At 47.1% G+C, this 14937-nt stretch overlaps 1 protein-coding gene across 9 annotated transcripts in view; it reads right to left on the bottom strand.

The window, feature by feature from the left end:
* PTPRT (protein tyrosine phosphatase receptor type T) overlaps nucleotides 1-14937 on the bottom strand; it is a 928354-nt gene that overhangs the window by 106173 nt on the left and 807244 nt on the right. For all 9 annotated transcript variants that reach the window (XM_053926541.2, XM_053926537.2, XM_053926540.2 and 6 more), the window contains one exon: nucleotides 1910-2058. In XM_053926541.2, coding sequence (XP_053782516.1) covers nucleotides 1910-2058 — 149 coding nt within the window. The remainder of the gene's footprint in view (nucleotides 1-1909; nucleotides 2059-14937) is intronic.

Genomic DNA, 14937 nt, shown 5'->3' with positions numbered 1-14937 from the left:
ACTACTAGTATTACTACTACTGCTACTAGTATTACTACTGCTGTTGCTGCTGCTGCTACTACTACTAATAGTAGTAGTAGTAGTAGTAGTAGTAGTAGTAGTAGCAGTAGCAGTAGTGGTAATAATAAAAATTTTATTGCTACTAGTAGTAGTAGTGATAATAATACAAATTGTAGGGCGACTGAAGAAATCCAACTATGGGTGGGCACATTACATGGTAAAGTAAGATTACATATCTCGGGTAAGAGAGGTTCACAGCGGTCATGTTGAAGAGCTGTGCTCAGTCTTAGGAAACATATGCTGAATTCTCTGGAAGAAGAGTGCCATGGCATCTGCAACGTATTTCCAAATGGTTGAGAATATATACATTATATTATATTATATTATATATTATATATTTGAGGACAGAGAGCACGCACAAGCATTGCCAATAAGGGCAATTGGTGAATCAAGATAAAGGTGATAAGATTATTCATGTTACTGTTTTTCCCTCAACTTTTTTATAGGTTTAAAATGAATCTCTCTGTCCCAAGGCAGCATATCAATATTTGAAAAAGCCATTTCCTCCCTTGAAGTTTAGTGTTCTTAACCAGGGTGCCTATAAGAACCCCTTGAGTGACTATTACCAAACCCACACCCCTCCCTGCCCCTTACACCCTCCCTGCCCCTCATCCATCCCCGCAACCCCTCTTCCTTGAGGAAATTTCGACACAGTGGTAAGGTGTGGGGCCCACATATGCATACTTTGAAAACTGCCTCAGATGGGGTGGTTCTGTGCGACGCAGGAGGTTCAGGACAATGGGTCTGAGTTATCCTCAGGCCCTGGGTCCATCAGGGACTAGCTGTGGAACTCTGGGAGCATCAGCAAAACACACTGAGCCCTGGAGACCTTATCTATAAGGTAGGAACCGTAACACGGGCTGTGGTGAGGAGGATGGGGGTCAATACATATTTGCTTCTTTTCTCTCTCTCTGTTCTCATAGATCCCCATCCTACCAAACTGATCATATCTACAGTGATGTTTATAAAACACAGTTCCTTCCATTTGCCATGGCCCCGTGTATGCAGGTCACCTGTCCGGGCTCACATTCCTTTTGATCTCCTGCCTTCCCCAATCTGGGGCAGAGGCCAGAGAATCTAGCATTCCTAGCAAACCCAGGAAAAGAACTGGCTGTCAGAAAGACAAGAACAAAAGTCAGCTCTCTTGAGTCTGGTCACTACGATTACTTTAGGTCACCAGTCTGGAGGTTGCCCTTTAGAGGAGGGTCAACCCTGAAATCTTCATCACTTCATCACTTGGCTTGGGGTCCTGTATTAACTCTGTGTGAGGAATCAGGTTCTCTTGACTAAATGCCACTTGCTACATTGGCTGTAGCTTGGAACTGGCCAAGGTTTGGGGGGGACATTGCTTCCAGGTCGATCTGAGTATGTTACTCATCAGCCCTGGCACATTAGAGAAGTCGCTTCTCTGAGCCTCAGATTCCTAAGCATCCACCGTGGAGACAGTAATAACCCAGGACTCATCTACTCTACATGGTGTATGTGGAACGCTGCTTTGGAAACCCAAAGATGCTCGATTCAATATGGCACGTTTTTCTCCTCAAGTGCATAACTATGTCCTCCTCCTCCTCCTTTTCTACTATTATTAGTTTTAAGCTGTGTGTATTTATATCCACAAGCCTTTAAAATGGTTGCCCCTGTTTTAAGGCAGATTCTTCAACTATCCTTTTCACCTCAGAATGAATGGCCCCAACTTTTTGCCAGAGACAACTGTCATCCTGGACCATCCCAGGGAAGCATCCTGACCCCATGCCCTACAGCACCTGACCGTGGTGTGGGGTCCAGAGCAGAGGTACCAGGGTTAAGCTGGACCACAGATGTTCCCTTCCCCTGAGTCGGCTCAACTTACTGAATCCGTTCACGTCCTGAGAGCTAGAGGAGAACCCTTCATCATTGCGGCCGGTGCTGAGCTTGGTGGTGGGTTTGTCGGTTGAGGCCACGGGCCCCATCTCCCTCTGGGCTCCACTCTGTGTCTCCTTCTGCTTCTTGGCCAGCTTCCTTTGGGACATGTGCAAGGGGAAAAATCACAGTCAGATGCTGCCAGTTGCATGCAAGCATTGAGAAGATCAGATTGCTCTCCTTTCCCACCCATCACCCTCAACCCCAAACCAGGTTTGGTCTCCAGAAACAGGTCCTCCAATGTCGAGGAGAAATAAACCTAAATCCTCCTAAAACCATTAATGGCTTCATTTACTTAGAAATATAATACACATCCTGCCTCATCCCCATCTATGGGTGTGTTCTTCAGGCTGAGCTTAGAACGGGAATTCAGTGAGAACTGCAGGGTGCTTCCCTTGCTCTCCTGTCAAAGGGAGGGGGAGGCCAGATGGATCTTCCTGTTCCCATGGCTCTGAGTGAGATTTAAATAGAGTCTAGCTTTTCTCAGGGACTGAGCTCAGGAAATAACCCAGAAAACCACGGTAGACTGAAATAGGGGTTGGAGGTTGGCAGTAGGTAAGGGTGGAGCTTAGTTAGCCTTGTAGCTCAAATGGAGAAAAGTGAAAGCTAAACCTGATGTCTAGCTCTCCCCATAGGAATAATAGGCTCCAAGAACCAGATGGGCATCTATAATAATACTAGTTTAGAGCTGTGTTTTCAAACTCGGGTGTAAACTGGAATCATTTGGAGTGCTGAAAACACACATACACACACACACACACAGAGGCCCAGGCTCATGGGGGTAGGACAGTGCCTGGACCTTTGCCTGTCTACCAAGCTCCCCAGGCCATTCGGACACTGTCCAGTGAAGGTTAAAGCCATTAGTTTCGGCATCAGGCAGACCTGGGTTCGCATCCTACCTCTACCACCTGCCAGGTGCATGACTCAGGGCAAGTTCCTTAACCTCCTTCAGTTCTGTCCTCCCCCTCTGTATACTGTGGCAAATAACAGGACCGACCTCAAAGGGTTGTGAGAATGAAAAGAGACAATGCGTGAAACACACACAGCATCGCCCCGGCACAGAGTTGAACGTTCGACACGTGGCAGCTGCTATTCCCGTTTTTACATCATCACCACTGGACCAACTATGTTCCAAGGTCCGAATCCCCCTTCAATAGCCCCACAGTGAAACTGCCACCACGGGGTTATATCAAGTGAGGGAGACTCTAGCACCTCACTGGGGAGCTAAAGGGTTAAAAATTTCTTCGCCGTATGGATTTGAAGTCTGCTTCCTTTAAGTTTTAACTGATTTGTCTTAGATCTATCATCAGAGACAAAGAAATATGACTAAGCCCTCTTGCCTGTGACAGTTATTCAAGTATCTCCAAAAGACAGTGTGGTCCCTCTGAACTTCCCGAACATCTATGCATCTAGACATTGTTATTACATTCCTATGGCATGAAAGGCTATGGGTTACCCATTAAATACACTGAAGGTAAATTCATCCAGGTCCCTTCCTCCATTTTTCATAGAACTTAGTTTCAACCTCCACCTTGGTCACTTCTCTCTCCACATGAAAAGAACAGATGCCCCAGGGAGGTCAAAATCAGCGCCATACGGGGAATACTTCTCCAACATTGAGCCCTCCCGATTAGGAAATAGGCAGTGTCCAGAGGTAATGACCTCCCTGTCAGAAGAGGTATTAAATGGAAGACTGAACCTGGACTTAGAAGTTTTTTGGAGGAGTTGATCCAGGACCAGTTCTAGTCTGACAGTGTGACGGTAGCCTCCTAAGCACGAGTCCCTTGACCTGGGTGCAGATTGCACAGAATGACAGACACACTTAAATGAGGGTAATTCAAAAAGAGTCTATGTACAGAGGGACCACTGACAAAGGTGAGAAGAGAGTGTGTGACTGGAGATCTGTCGAGCACTTGCGAGTCCAGAAGGGAAGCAGAAAAAGCAGTAACCAGAACCCAAAAGGACAGAGTTGTGAAGAGGAGGCCACCTGCATAGAAATGGCCTTCCCTCCAAGGAGCCAACCAATCCTGGGTGACTTCCCAAGGAGGAAACCGGAGGCAGCAGCACCCTGCCTACATCCTGCCCTTGCTCTCTGACCTCCTACAGTGGTTCTCATTGGCTGGACCCGCTGGGAGCCAGTGGCCTGAGGGTACATAGATCTAGCTGTGAAAGCAGAGAGCAGAGTGGATCCAGACCCAGGAAATCCACGCCAAGAAGACAAGAAGAGATTTCACCTCCCTCCTTTGGCCACTATGTGTATACAAATGCAGCCTAAAATGGAGTTCTTCATCATTTATATATTTATGTATTTACCCCATTGGCCCGGGGAACACGGGGCACTTGGGCAGAGGGATGCATCTTTTAGTTACAATGCTTTCCCCAGGCATATGGTTCCATGAGTGAACCTATTCCAGGAAGAGAGAAAAACAAGAAATGAAGCGCTGGACCCGTTGTGGCTTTTCTCACCAGCCACAGGCAATCGGACAAGGAGGAGGGGGATGCCGAGGAGGGAAAAATGAGAAATTCTGCTGCTGCTGATATTTCACAGTTTTATTCTTCATTTATTATCAAAAAGGAATATGTTTAAAAATGTATGTGTGACCTTCTTAATCATAAATTTGGAAAGATATACAGCGGATCCTTTGCCTCTCGCCAAGCTTTGCTCATGTCGCCCCAGCAGGAAATAAAAGGAAATCTGATAAGGGAGTAAACTTTAAAAGTATAAATGAGTATGTATTGGAGTCTTTGATATTTCCCTGCGGGGCGGAACTCCTAACCAATCTCATTCCATTCAGGGTAAAATAATACGGAGAGAGTTGTCTTTAGCACAAATCATTGCCCTCCAAAGGGATGATATTAATAAAAAATTGCCTCGCTGCATCTATGAAAAATGGAATTTTACAGAAGTGTTTGGGTAGCTCTGACCACCTGGATAAAAATATAAACAACGGAGCCTCTCCAAGACATGTTTAAAAATTGGACAACTAACCAAGTTGTAAACACTGAGCTACGACACTCCTGGACCTTAGCCCCTGGTTGACATGGAATGTTCCTGGTGATGATGACGCTTTATAATAATTTGAAAATGTACAGAGAGGTGTTTTAGCAACAGGTCACTATGCTACAAAGTGGAAATGGCGGGAATAGAAGAAAAAAAACCCCCACAAAACCGTAGTCTGGGGACATATCCTTAACAGAATTTGAAATTTAAGTATTGGAAAAAATCCTCTTGGTAATAATGGAAAAATTATATTATTCTATATATTGCCATAGAGTTTAATTGTTTCCCCTCCCTTTTCAGAAAGGGGAATATCCAAACCAGTGGGAGGGCATTCGAGACCCTCAGGCTGTGTCCCCAAGCTTCAATTTAGCATTATCTCCCACACCTGGCTCCTTGTAGGAAACACCAACTACTCATCTGCCTTCTGCAACCATTCCTCAGCACTCGTTTTTTTAACATGTTCCCATTCTTCTCCACTGACCACCTCTCCTTCAAGGCCCAGTGGAACCCCAAGTTCATATCTTCTTGAGGTTTCCTCTAAACAGATTTGCGGTTTTCTCTGCTTGGTAGACTCCCCCATTGAACAAATACTTATTGAGCACCTACTTGTGCCCGTATCTGTTAGATGAAAGTCATAGCGACAAATCACTAGACATAACCTTGACCTTCATAGAACACAGGGACTAATGGCAAAGATAGGCATTAAACGGGTAATACAGAACAAATATAAAATCACAAAGGTGTTAACAGCTAAGGAGGAGAAACACAGGAAGCTGTGCGAGAGCTCACAGATGCTTTGCGTCCTAGTAGGAGATCAAGGAAGGCCTCCTTGCCATCTCAGCTAAGCACTTGACTGGTCCAAAGGCAGCGAATTTGGACGCTCCCACCCACTGGGGCAAGCACCTCTTGAATGAAGGGCTTTTGACTTCTTGCACCTACTCCAATTTCTTGCTGAGTGTCTGGCACATAGCCAGTATCAATCAATTTGTGGTACGAATTTATATTTAAAACTCTACAACTTGAAGCGTAGAAAGACTGCCATCCTACTCTGACTGCGAATTACAGCCACTTTTTAAAAAAGATACGTATGAGGAAAGAGGAAGAAAAACCTGCATGAAATTACTCTGTGGCCTGAAATATTTATACTTGTGAATATTTTTGGCTAACGACTTAGCAATTCCTCCTGTGGTGGTCACGGGCCTCTCGGGCTGCTGGAAGAAGTAATGGAATACTCACAAAAGTCAGAGATTTTTCCCCTCAGAGCCCACGGAATAGCTGTAGCTATAAAAACAACCCTCATAAAATAGTCACAGGACACAGGGAATGGACGTATAACTTCTGGAACCCTCAGATCCCTGAAGACTCAAGTATTCATGACTTCACAAACTTGGAATTTTCTTTCTCCCTGTTCTGAGATTCTTGACAGTTGGGTTGCACAATTTCACCAGCAGCGGGTACCAAAAGCTGGTAACAAGAGAGCGTGCACAAGTCTGTACATTCCTCTGCAAGTTCACTTCCAGGGCCAAAGAATGCTCTAAGACGTAGCAAACGGAAGTGTACTGGTTCTGACAGGTGGGGACGGTGTGACGTGGCTGCAGCAGCTCTTGACGCTCTGTCTCTAACAGAGCACTCTGAGGCTTCTGACCTTTGCTTGGTAGCTGAGTGAGGGTGGGTGGCGGGAGGTGCCTGTGATGGCCCATGAGTCCTGGTTGTAGTCTGAGCACCACTCTTTATGTGGGACAGTGGCAGGTGGGAAGGCTCACGGGAGGGCTGAGGGGCTGCAGGGCTGCGAAGGGATCCGAGGTCAAGCTATGGTGGGGGGGCGGGGGAGGGGGCGCTGAAACCAACAGGCATATTTCTCACAGGCAGGGAATACTCAGAAATGCTCTCTTCACACACCCGACTTCTGGTTCTGGGCGGCCCCAGGGCGCCGAATCAGTGCCAGACTGTCTTGATGACACCACCACCACCACCACCACCACCGACGACAACAGCAAAACAGCAACGACAGGCACTTCTAGCAAAGTAGAACTATGGGGGTGTCCTTGGAAATACCCAATGCCTAAATTGTCCTTCCCATTTGTTCTCCTTCTCTTCACCTTTTCAGGCCCAACTCAAATGTCCCCAATTTTTAGACATCATGTCCCCTTCCCAACATTATTGGTTTCTTCCTCTTTGCGCAAGTTGTTGGGAAAATATTTAATGAGCACCTACTTTATACTGGTGACTGTGAGGCAGAATGAGACCAGGACGTGAAAAGCCGGACATGCCCCTGGCCCGGTTTAGACTTTTGGAAGTAAGGAGCGCTTCCTCCCCGGAGGAGTTCAAGTAGAGACTGAGAAACCACCTGGACAAGAGGAACTAGGGAATTCCAGCAACTGGGTTCTACAAAAACCCTGAACTTGTTCTGGGCTGAAAACAGGAGGCCCCAGTCCACTGGGGGAAGAGTCTTGGGGTCCCACCCACAGTGCTTCCCTGGGTGGGAAGAGCCATGAGGCCTCCTGGGGAGACGCTGATCAGACATTCTTTCCCCGCCCCGTAGGGCTCTTCCCCCAAGCCCCCCACCAATTGCATCTCTGGACAGACTAAGATAACACAAAGATCGGAACCCAGAGGGCCATCTCAGCTCTAGGAGGCGGACCAGAAAACACCCAGCTGAGACTCTACTCCTGCGAACAGCTGGTGCTGTACTCTCTGAAGGCAGGATGCTGCTGTGCTGGCATGACTGGGTCTCTAATTAAAGTTACGCCTCGGACCCAGAAGGAAACTGGGCCATCCCCTCACTGACAGAAGAAACTGAGGCCCAAACCGAGGAGGGGCTTGGCCAGGGGACACAGACAGCACCTTGGTGGAGGCCACAGGACCTGCCTCTGCTTTCTGCCTGCCAGCTCAGGACACCTGTTCCACCTTTTTTCCACCTCCCCTCTCAGGATGACATCAGAAATGCAAACTCAGTACGCATGATCCTCTTCCCTTATGAAGGCGGCGAAACCCCACTAACTCAGAATGACTATGACTGAGGCAGCCACTGGGCCGCACTCCATCCGAGGCTACAGGTAAATGAGGAAGAGGGTGGACTTTAGAGGAGAACACACCGCTTTCTCTTATGGCAGGAGGCAGGGTGATGTAGTCATTAACACACTGTCTTTGGTGCCAGAAGCCTGGCATCCAAGCCTGGCTCCATCTCAGACTAGCCGTGCGAGCTCTTACAAGGGACTCGTGCCTCTGTGTGTCACTTGCCCCCTCTGTAGAACGCAGGTGACAGCAGTGCTCCCCGGAAGACGGCTGTGAAGATTAAATGGTAAGTGACTAGCAAAGTGTTTTCCCCAGCACAGGGTGCATAGTAAGCACTCAGTAAGCGCTCCCTGGCATGATAATCTTTTAAATACAGAAAACAGCCATGTTAATTTAAATGACCTCATTACGTATTAAACACGAAACCTCTGAAGCAGAGGCTCTGAAGAACGGCTGTTCTCTAAAAACAATCTTTGATGAATTTCTCAACCTGGGCTGCACAAATCATAAGGGGAGCTTTAAAAATTGCCGATGAGACTCTAATATAACTGGTCTGGGGTGCAGTCTGGGCATCTGGGTTTGCAGGAGCTCTCCAGGTGGTCCTAATGGGCTGGCGGGCTTGAGTACCACCGATGGAGGACAGTGGTCCCCCAGGTGCTGTCTCTGCAGCAGCAGCAGCAGCAGCCTCACCTGGAAATGTACTAGAAACACAATTTCCCTGGCCCCACCCCTGACCTACGGAATCAGAAACTCCAGGTGAGCAATACATCTGCCAGGCTTCTGATGTTGAGAACCCGCTCTTCAGATGGCCTGGATGAGCAGAGTCCTTATCCTGTTTCATCAGCGAATGGGGGACCAGGAGGCAGGAGGTCCCAGGGAGTTACCATGGACACACCCTGTTACCTCTCTGGGGGTTGATCTTACTGCAGAGGCGAGTTGGCATTTAAGAACCATGGCAAGAACTGATGCTTTTTAAATGATTGTTATTGTCTTCATTGTGTCTCCCTAAAAGATAAGGTGATGTCCTAACCTCTGGTACCTGTGCATGTGACATTATTTGGAAATAGAGTCTTTAAAGAGGTAATCCCATTAAGCTCAGGTCATTAGGATGGGCCCTACTCCAAGGCGTCTGGTGTCTCTACAAGAAGAGGGAGATTAGGACAGAGACACACAGGGAGACTACATGTGATGGCAGAGACTGGCGTGACGCAGCTGCATGACAGGCCACGCCAAGGACTACCAGCCACCACCGGAAGCTAGCAAGAGACAAAGAAGGATTCTACGCAGAGTCTCAGAGGGGTGTGGCCCTGCTGACACCTCGGTCTCGGACATCTGCCCTCCAGAACTGAGAAAGAAGAGATTTTGTTCTTTGACGCCATCCAGTTCGTGGTGCTTTGTTATGGCAGCCCTGGGAAATGACTACAGTGACCACGGAACAGCGAATCCTAAATTTATTTCATTTACCTAATAAACACTTATACAGCGCTTATTCCAAGCCAAGTGCTACTCAAGGTTCTTCCAAGCACAGTGTATTACTTTCCTTAATTCTCCTAATAACTTTATGAGGTTGAAATAAAATCTCAGCTCAATGAGATCAAACAGTGAGGCAGAGAGAGTGGAAATAATTGACCAAAAGTCATCCAGGCTTCAGGAGAGGGAGCTGGGATTCAAATTCAGACAGGCAGGCTGCTGAGTGTCCTCTAAGGTTCCTTACTATGTCATGTTCATCCAAGGACCTACACATGTCTATCCTTGTCCCCAGCTGTCTCAGCTGGCTCCCTTCCTCTCCAGGCAAACACATATACACACACACAGGCACATACATGTATAGATGCATGAAGCCAGAAAGGTCACACTCCCACCCACTTGCATCCTTCAGGCGATGCACATCCTCTCTGCTCATTACCTCCACTGGGCACCAGTTCTGGACAGAGCTGGTGGTCCTTCCTTTCCCACCCCTATCACTCTCCCTTGAGGTTTCTCTGTGCTTCCACCAGAAGGGCAAAGTTAAAGAAGCCATAGCAGCAGATCTTATTACGATTTGAAAGGCCAAGGGACCTCGGCCACTGCCTCTGTCACTTCCACCTCTCTGCTGTCTTTCTCTCTGAGTCTGTGCCTCTAGCTGTCTGTCTCTGCCCCTGTCTTCTGCCTGTGCCTGCCCCTGTCTTCCCTGCTGGGATGGGCTCTCCTACACATCACACTCTTTCCTCTACAGGCAGAGTCAGACCCAGGCTGACGATTTTCTGGAGCTGACTGGGGAACCAGCACAGGAGATAGTCCCAGACAGACACAAGGCTCTCCTCCCTCTGGGCCTATGACCACATTACCCCTTGGATTGCGAAGCCAAACGCAATGGGAGCAGCATGGGCTCTGGAGCCAGACTGCCGGGGTTCACATCTTGGCTCCACCATTCACTAGCTATGTGGCCAATTACTTAGCCCCTTTATAACTCAGTGTCCTCATCTGTAAAATAAGAATAATCATAGTGAATTCCCACAGACATTTGCAGTAGACAGGACTTACATGTATTAAAGTTCTTACGAGAGAATCTGTCACCTACCCAATAAGCTCTCTCTATAAGTGTGTTGAATAACAGCCAATGAGAAGGGAATATGCGCCTCCTGGGGAAGGGAGGACAGAAGCTATGGTTCAGACAGCGGGAACTGCCCTGAAAACTCTCAGGCCACTGAGCTCTGAACCCTGGGCTAGGCAACGGCCCTCTGCTCCTGGTGCTGTGGACACACCATGGACTTGGGCCCCTGGTTCTAACCAGCTACGTAATATCACGACCGTGTCTCCATCTCTACGAGGCGAACACTCAGTTTCCTCATCTACAGGCTGGTGTTCGGTAAGCCCCGGTTCATAGAGTTGCTCCGGTGATTAGAAATAACACATGTTGATTTCTCCTGTTTTTGCATCCTAGTCATCTGCCTGGCCCTCTTACCACCCTTCATTATAATAATTTACGTAATGCACAGATTCCTATCTCCTCTGGCATCTAGTTCAGCACTTGGCACAACACTGACGGACTAAATGAATGAATGACACACAATTCCTGTGCTGTTGCTCTGTCCCACGTTGCTGGCTCCCCACGATTTATACTTGATACTGTATTTCTACACTTACTGCCCATATTTGAACAGGTCCTACTTGTAGGCCTCTCTCTGCAGGTGGTGCACGGCGGTGAGTCTCAGACGTGAGGCCGCATCAGAATCACCGGGAGAGCGCGTTAACACAGGGATTGTTGGGTTCCGCCCTCAGAGTTCCTGATTTCGTGCATAGGAGGCAGGGCCTGTAAATTTGCATTTCCAAGTTCCTAGGAGACAAGGGGACTAGACTCGGAGAACTACTGGTGGATAGGGTGCCATCTCCCATGCCCTTGGGGAGCACACACCATTTATCTGCTCTCTTGTCTCCCTCAGTCACTTTAAACTTTATTCCCATCTCCCACCCCACCCCACGCCTAAAACTGCCAATGGGCGTAATATACCCTGTAATCCAGAATTCCTATTTTCTCAGGACTTCATTCTAATGCAATAATAATAAAAAGGGAAATATGCTTATATTATGGAGATAACACTGGAAAACACAGCTTCATTTATTCCAGGGCCTCCTCAACCTTGGCATAGTGAGGTTTTGGGTGGGATAGTCCTGTGTTGTATGGGGCTGATGTGTATTGCATGATGGTTGGCAACAGCCTTGACCTCTACCCCCAGATGCCAGTAGCTCTCCCCACTCCTGGTTGTGACAATACAAAATATCTCTAGACATTGCCCAATGTCCCTGTGTGGGAGTGGGGGACAGACTGCCTGAAGCTGAGAACCACTGATAAGTATATATGAATGTATGATTAACATCTAGCAGATTCTAGCACGTGTTTAGTGCCTTGAACACATCTGTAATCCTCAGAGCAACACTCCGAGGTGGTGACAGTTTCTTTTGTTTTATAGATGAGAGATCGGGGTCCAGGAGGGTTCATCCTAAACTCACAAAACAGGTAAAGGGACGAGGTAGGATTTGAGCTCCTGCTCTTCAGCCTGCAGAGCCCTGCTCGCTCCCTCAGCCTGCTCTGCTCGTTTTCCTGAACAGCAAACGATCACTTACAGCCTCATAAATGTCTAACAATAGGGGACCGGATCGGTAAATTATGTGCGTCCCCCGGATGGAGTATTATGCAGCTATTAAAATGATGGAGTGCCATTAAAAATGAAAACTATGTAACAACGTGGAAAAATGCTAGCTGGATTACATTAAGTTAAAAAAAAACAAGCAAATAAAAGCTGTGTTTAAAATGTGATTACCACTGTGAGAAAGTATATCTGTGCCGATGCGTTAGATTGAAGGTATTAAAGATAATTTTCCTTTTTCTCTTTGAGATCCATTGTTATCAGAATGTCTTTGTGATCGTTATTTTTAAATAGTGGCAGAATAATGAAATTCAAGATGTTCGGTTTGCCCTAGGTCCTTCTTCCACCTGAATTAGTGGAAATAAAGCTTTTTTAAATCCTTTGCACGTGGCGGGGTTTAATACACTCTTACTTTACCCCCAAATAACATGTTGCATGTATGTTTCTGAACTAGGAGGACATCTCCCCTTGCACTGACCAGCTTCCCCAAGCGCAGCAAGCCGGAAGCACAGAAGAAAGCATCTCTGAAAGCATTGGTGTGGACCATCGGGGAGCAGGGCGGTTGGGAACGCATGGTCTGTGACTAGCAGATGTGTCTGTCTGTCAGAGGGTACTGAGCAGAGCACCGGTCTCATGCATTATGCATCAACAGTGGCCTGGCCCCCTGGCCCTGCCGTGTGGGAGAAGTTGTGCATAAGGAACATCTGATAAACTGATTGGAATGTCAAAATGTCATTAAGGATAAATTAATGGATGTGTTACTTTGGCTGGAAGAGGCCGTGCCAGCAAGACAACAGGCAGCCGGCGGGCTGTTCCCCAGCCCAAGACAGACGGCGTCTGCAATGGAGATTCATGGTCTTTATGCTACGTGAGGTGCTTTGCAGGCAGAAGAATAAACAGAAATGCTCCAGCACTTAAGCGCTGTAAAATCACAAGCATGAGATAAATTAATTAGTGTACACTAGGAAGGCGGCTGGCCTGTCTGCACTCCTGGGGGAAGCTAGAATGGATGGCACTGGGCGAGAGATGACGGGTCTCAACACCAGCCTCCTAAAGAAAGCAATTGCATTTAATGTGCCATCATAAACTGAAGCTGATGGAAAGATGAGTCGGGATTGTGTTTGTTTTTTCTTGGATACCATTTCTGTCTACTGCTTCAAGCTCTCTGCATCTGTAGGTCAAGTGTCTTAGGTGCCTGGGGAGACCTGGGATGGCTGCCACTTGCTTCTAATGCATGGGAGGGAATTATAGTACCTAAATGCAAGGGGCAACTCTTAGGGCAGCCTGACTCCCCCTATGGCATCCGAGATCGGGGTGGTCCATTCTCCTGTGATGGGACCTCACATTCATCTTGTTCTATTGTAAGACAAGCATTGTTACAAAGTCCTTCTTTATGCTTCCCTTGAACCATCCCCCTTGTAACTTAACCAAGCACAAAAGTAACAACAAGAATAGCTAATGCTGGATGAGCGTTTGCTAGGTGCCAGGCACTGGGATATGTTACAATCTCATCATGTATCATCCCCACTGCACAGGGCAGGAAACTGAAGACTGGAGAGGGTGAGAGATACGCTTGGGACCACAAGGTAGTAAAAGGTAGAGCTAAGATCCAAACCCAGGCCTGCCTAAAACCAAGTCTGAGCACTTTAACTACCACACAGTTCTAAGTTCCATAACCTCCACTCACCCAGTAAAGCCTGGCTGTTAAGCTCTGCAAAATACAAGAAGGCAAGGTATGGGAATTAATATTTTGAGCCCCAATTGGGCACTTTGCTAAGCAGCTGGCCTGGGTGAGCTAACCCAGTTGTCTTGCAACGGCCCTTTTCCTCCATCTGAGGCCTCTCTTTTCTTGCCTTATTTATTATTTCTTTTTGGTTTCATGTATATCTATTTTTTAATATACAAAAACCAGTGTCATTTCTGTACATTAACCACAAACAATCAGAATCTATTGAAAAAGTACCATTTACAATAGCATGAAAAAAACAAGCATTCAGGTCTAAATCCACCAAAGCATGGGTAGGACCTGCGCGTAGGAAACCACAAGAGGATACTGAAAGAAATCAAGGCAGACTCACGCAAAGAAGACACACGCCACGCTCTGAGGCCACAGTATCACGTCATCGATTCTCACCACATTGACGTGCCGATTCAGTGCACGCCCAGTCACAGCCGGGCAGTGTTCCCTGCCGATATCAACACGTTGGTTCGAAATGCCATTGCACATTTATTTTGAAGGTGGGGGGGGGATGGGGAAGGAGCCAAACCTCAACTGTCCAGAGAATGAAAGCTGACACCTGTGGTCGTGTTAAACATCATAATCACCTGGGTGCATTTTACTAGCTGTTTATATGGGCCACGGCTGCGTTGGCATGACGTCCTCTCCATGGCACAAGGCTGTTTCTACGGCACCGTAAACAAAAACACCTTACAGGACAAAAGTTTGCTTTAGAAAATTAAAAGTCTGACTCAAGAGGCCTGTTTACAAAACAACCCCAACCCTATCCTCCCTTTAATCTTTTTCGGTTTTGTTTCTCCAATAAAGATGATAAAATTTCACAAAACTGTAAAATGATGAATTGCCTTTGTTCTTGTTTGATTCTTGTCCTAATTCTGCACTAAGTCTATTTAAAGGAATAAAGTGGTTGGTACAGTTTTTTTTCTCTCCCCCATTATAATTTGGTTAAAATTTTCCAGTAGGGACCAAACTTGGACCTTATCCATCTCATGGTCTACCTGGTCTCCGAGGGTATAATATTATCAGTTTTGCTACCACGTAAAGTAGCTTCCTTCAGCATCCTTATCACGCCCACGTCCCAATCTATGATAAGAACG

The sequence above is a fragment of the Desmodus rotundus genome, chromosome 6 (assembly GCF_022682495.2).
Source record: "Desmodus rotundus isolate HL8 chromosome 6, HLdesRot8A.1, whole genome shotgun sequence".
NCBI classification, from domain to species: domain Eukaryota; kingdom Metazoa; phylum Chordata; class Mammalia; order Chiroptera; family Phyllostomidae; genus Desmodus; species Desmodus rotundus.
This window is presented reverse-complemented; position numbering and strand designations above follow the sequence as displayed.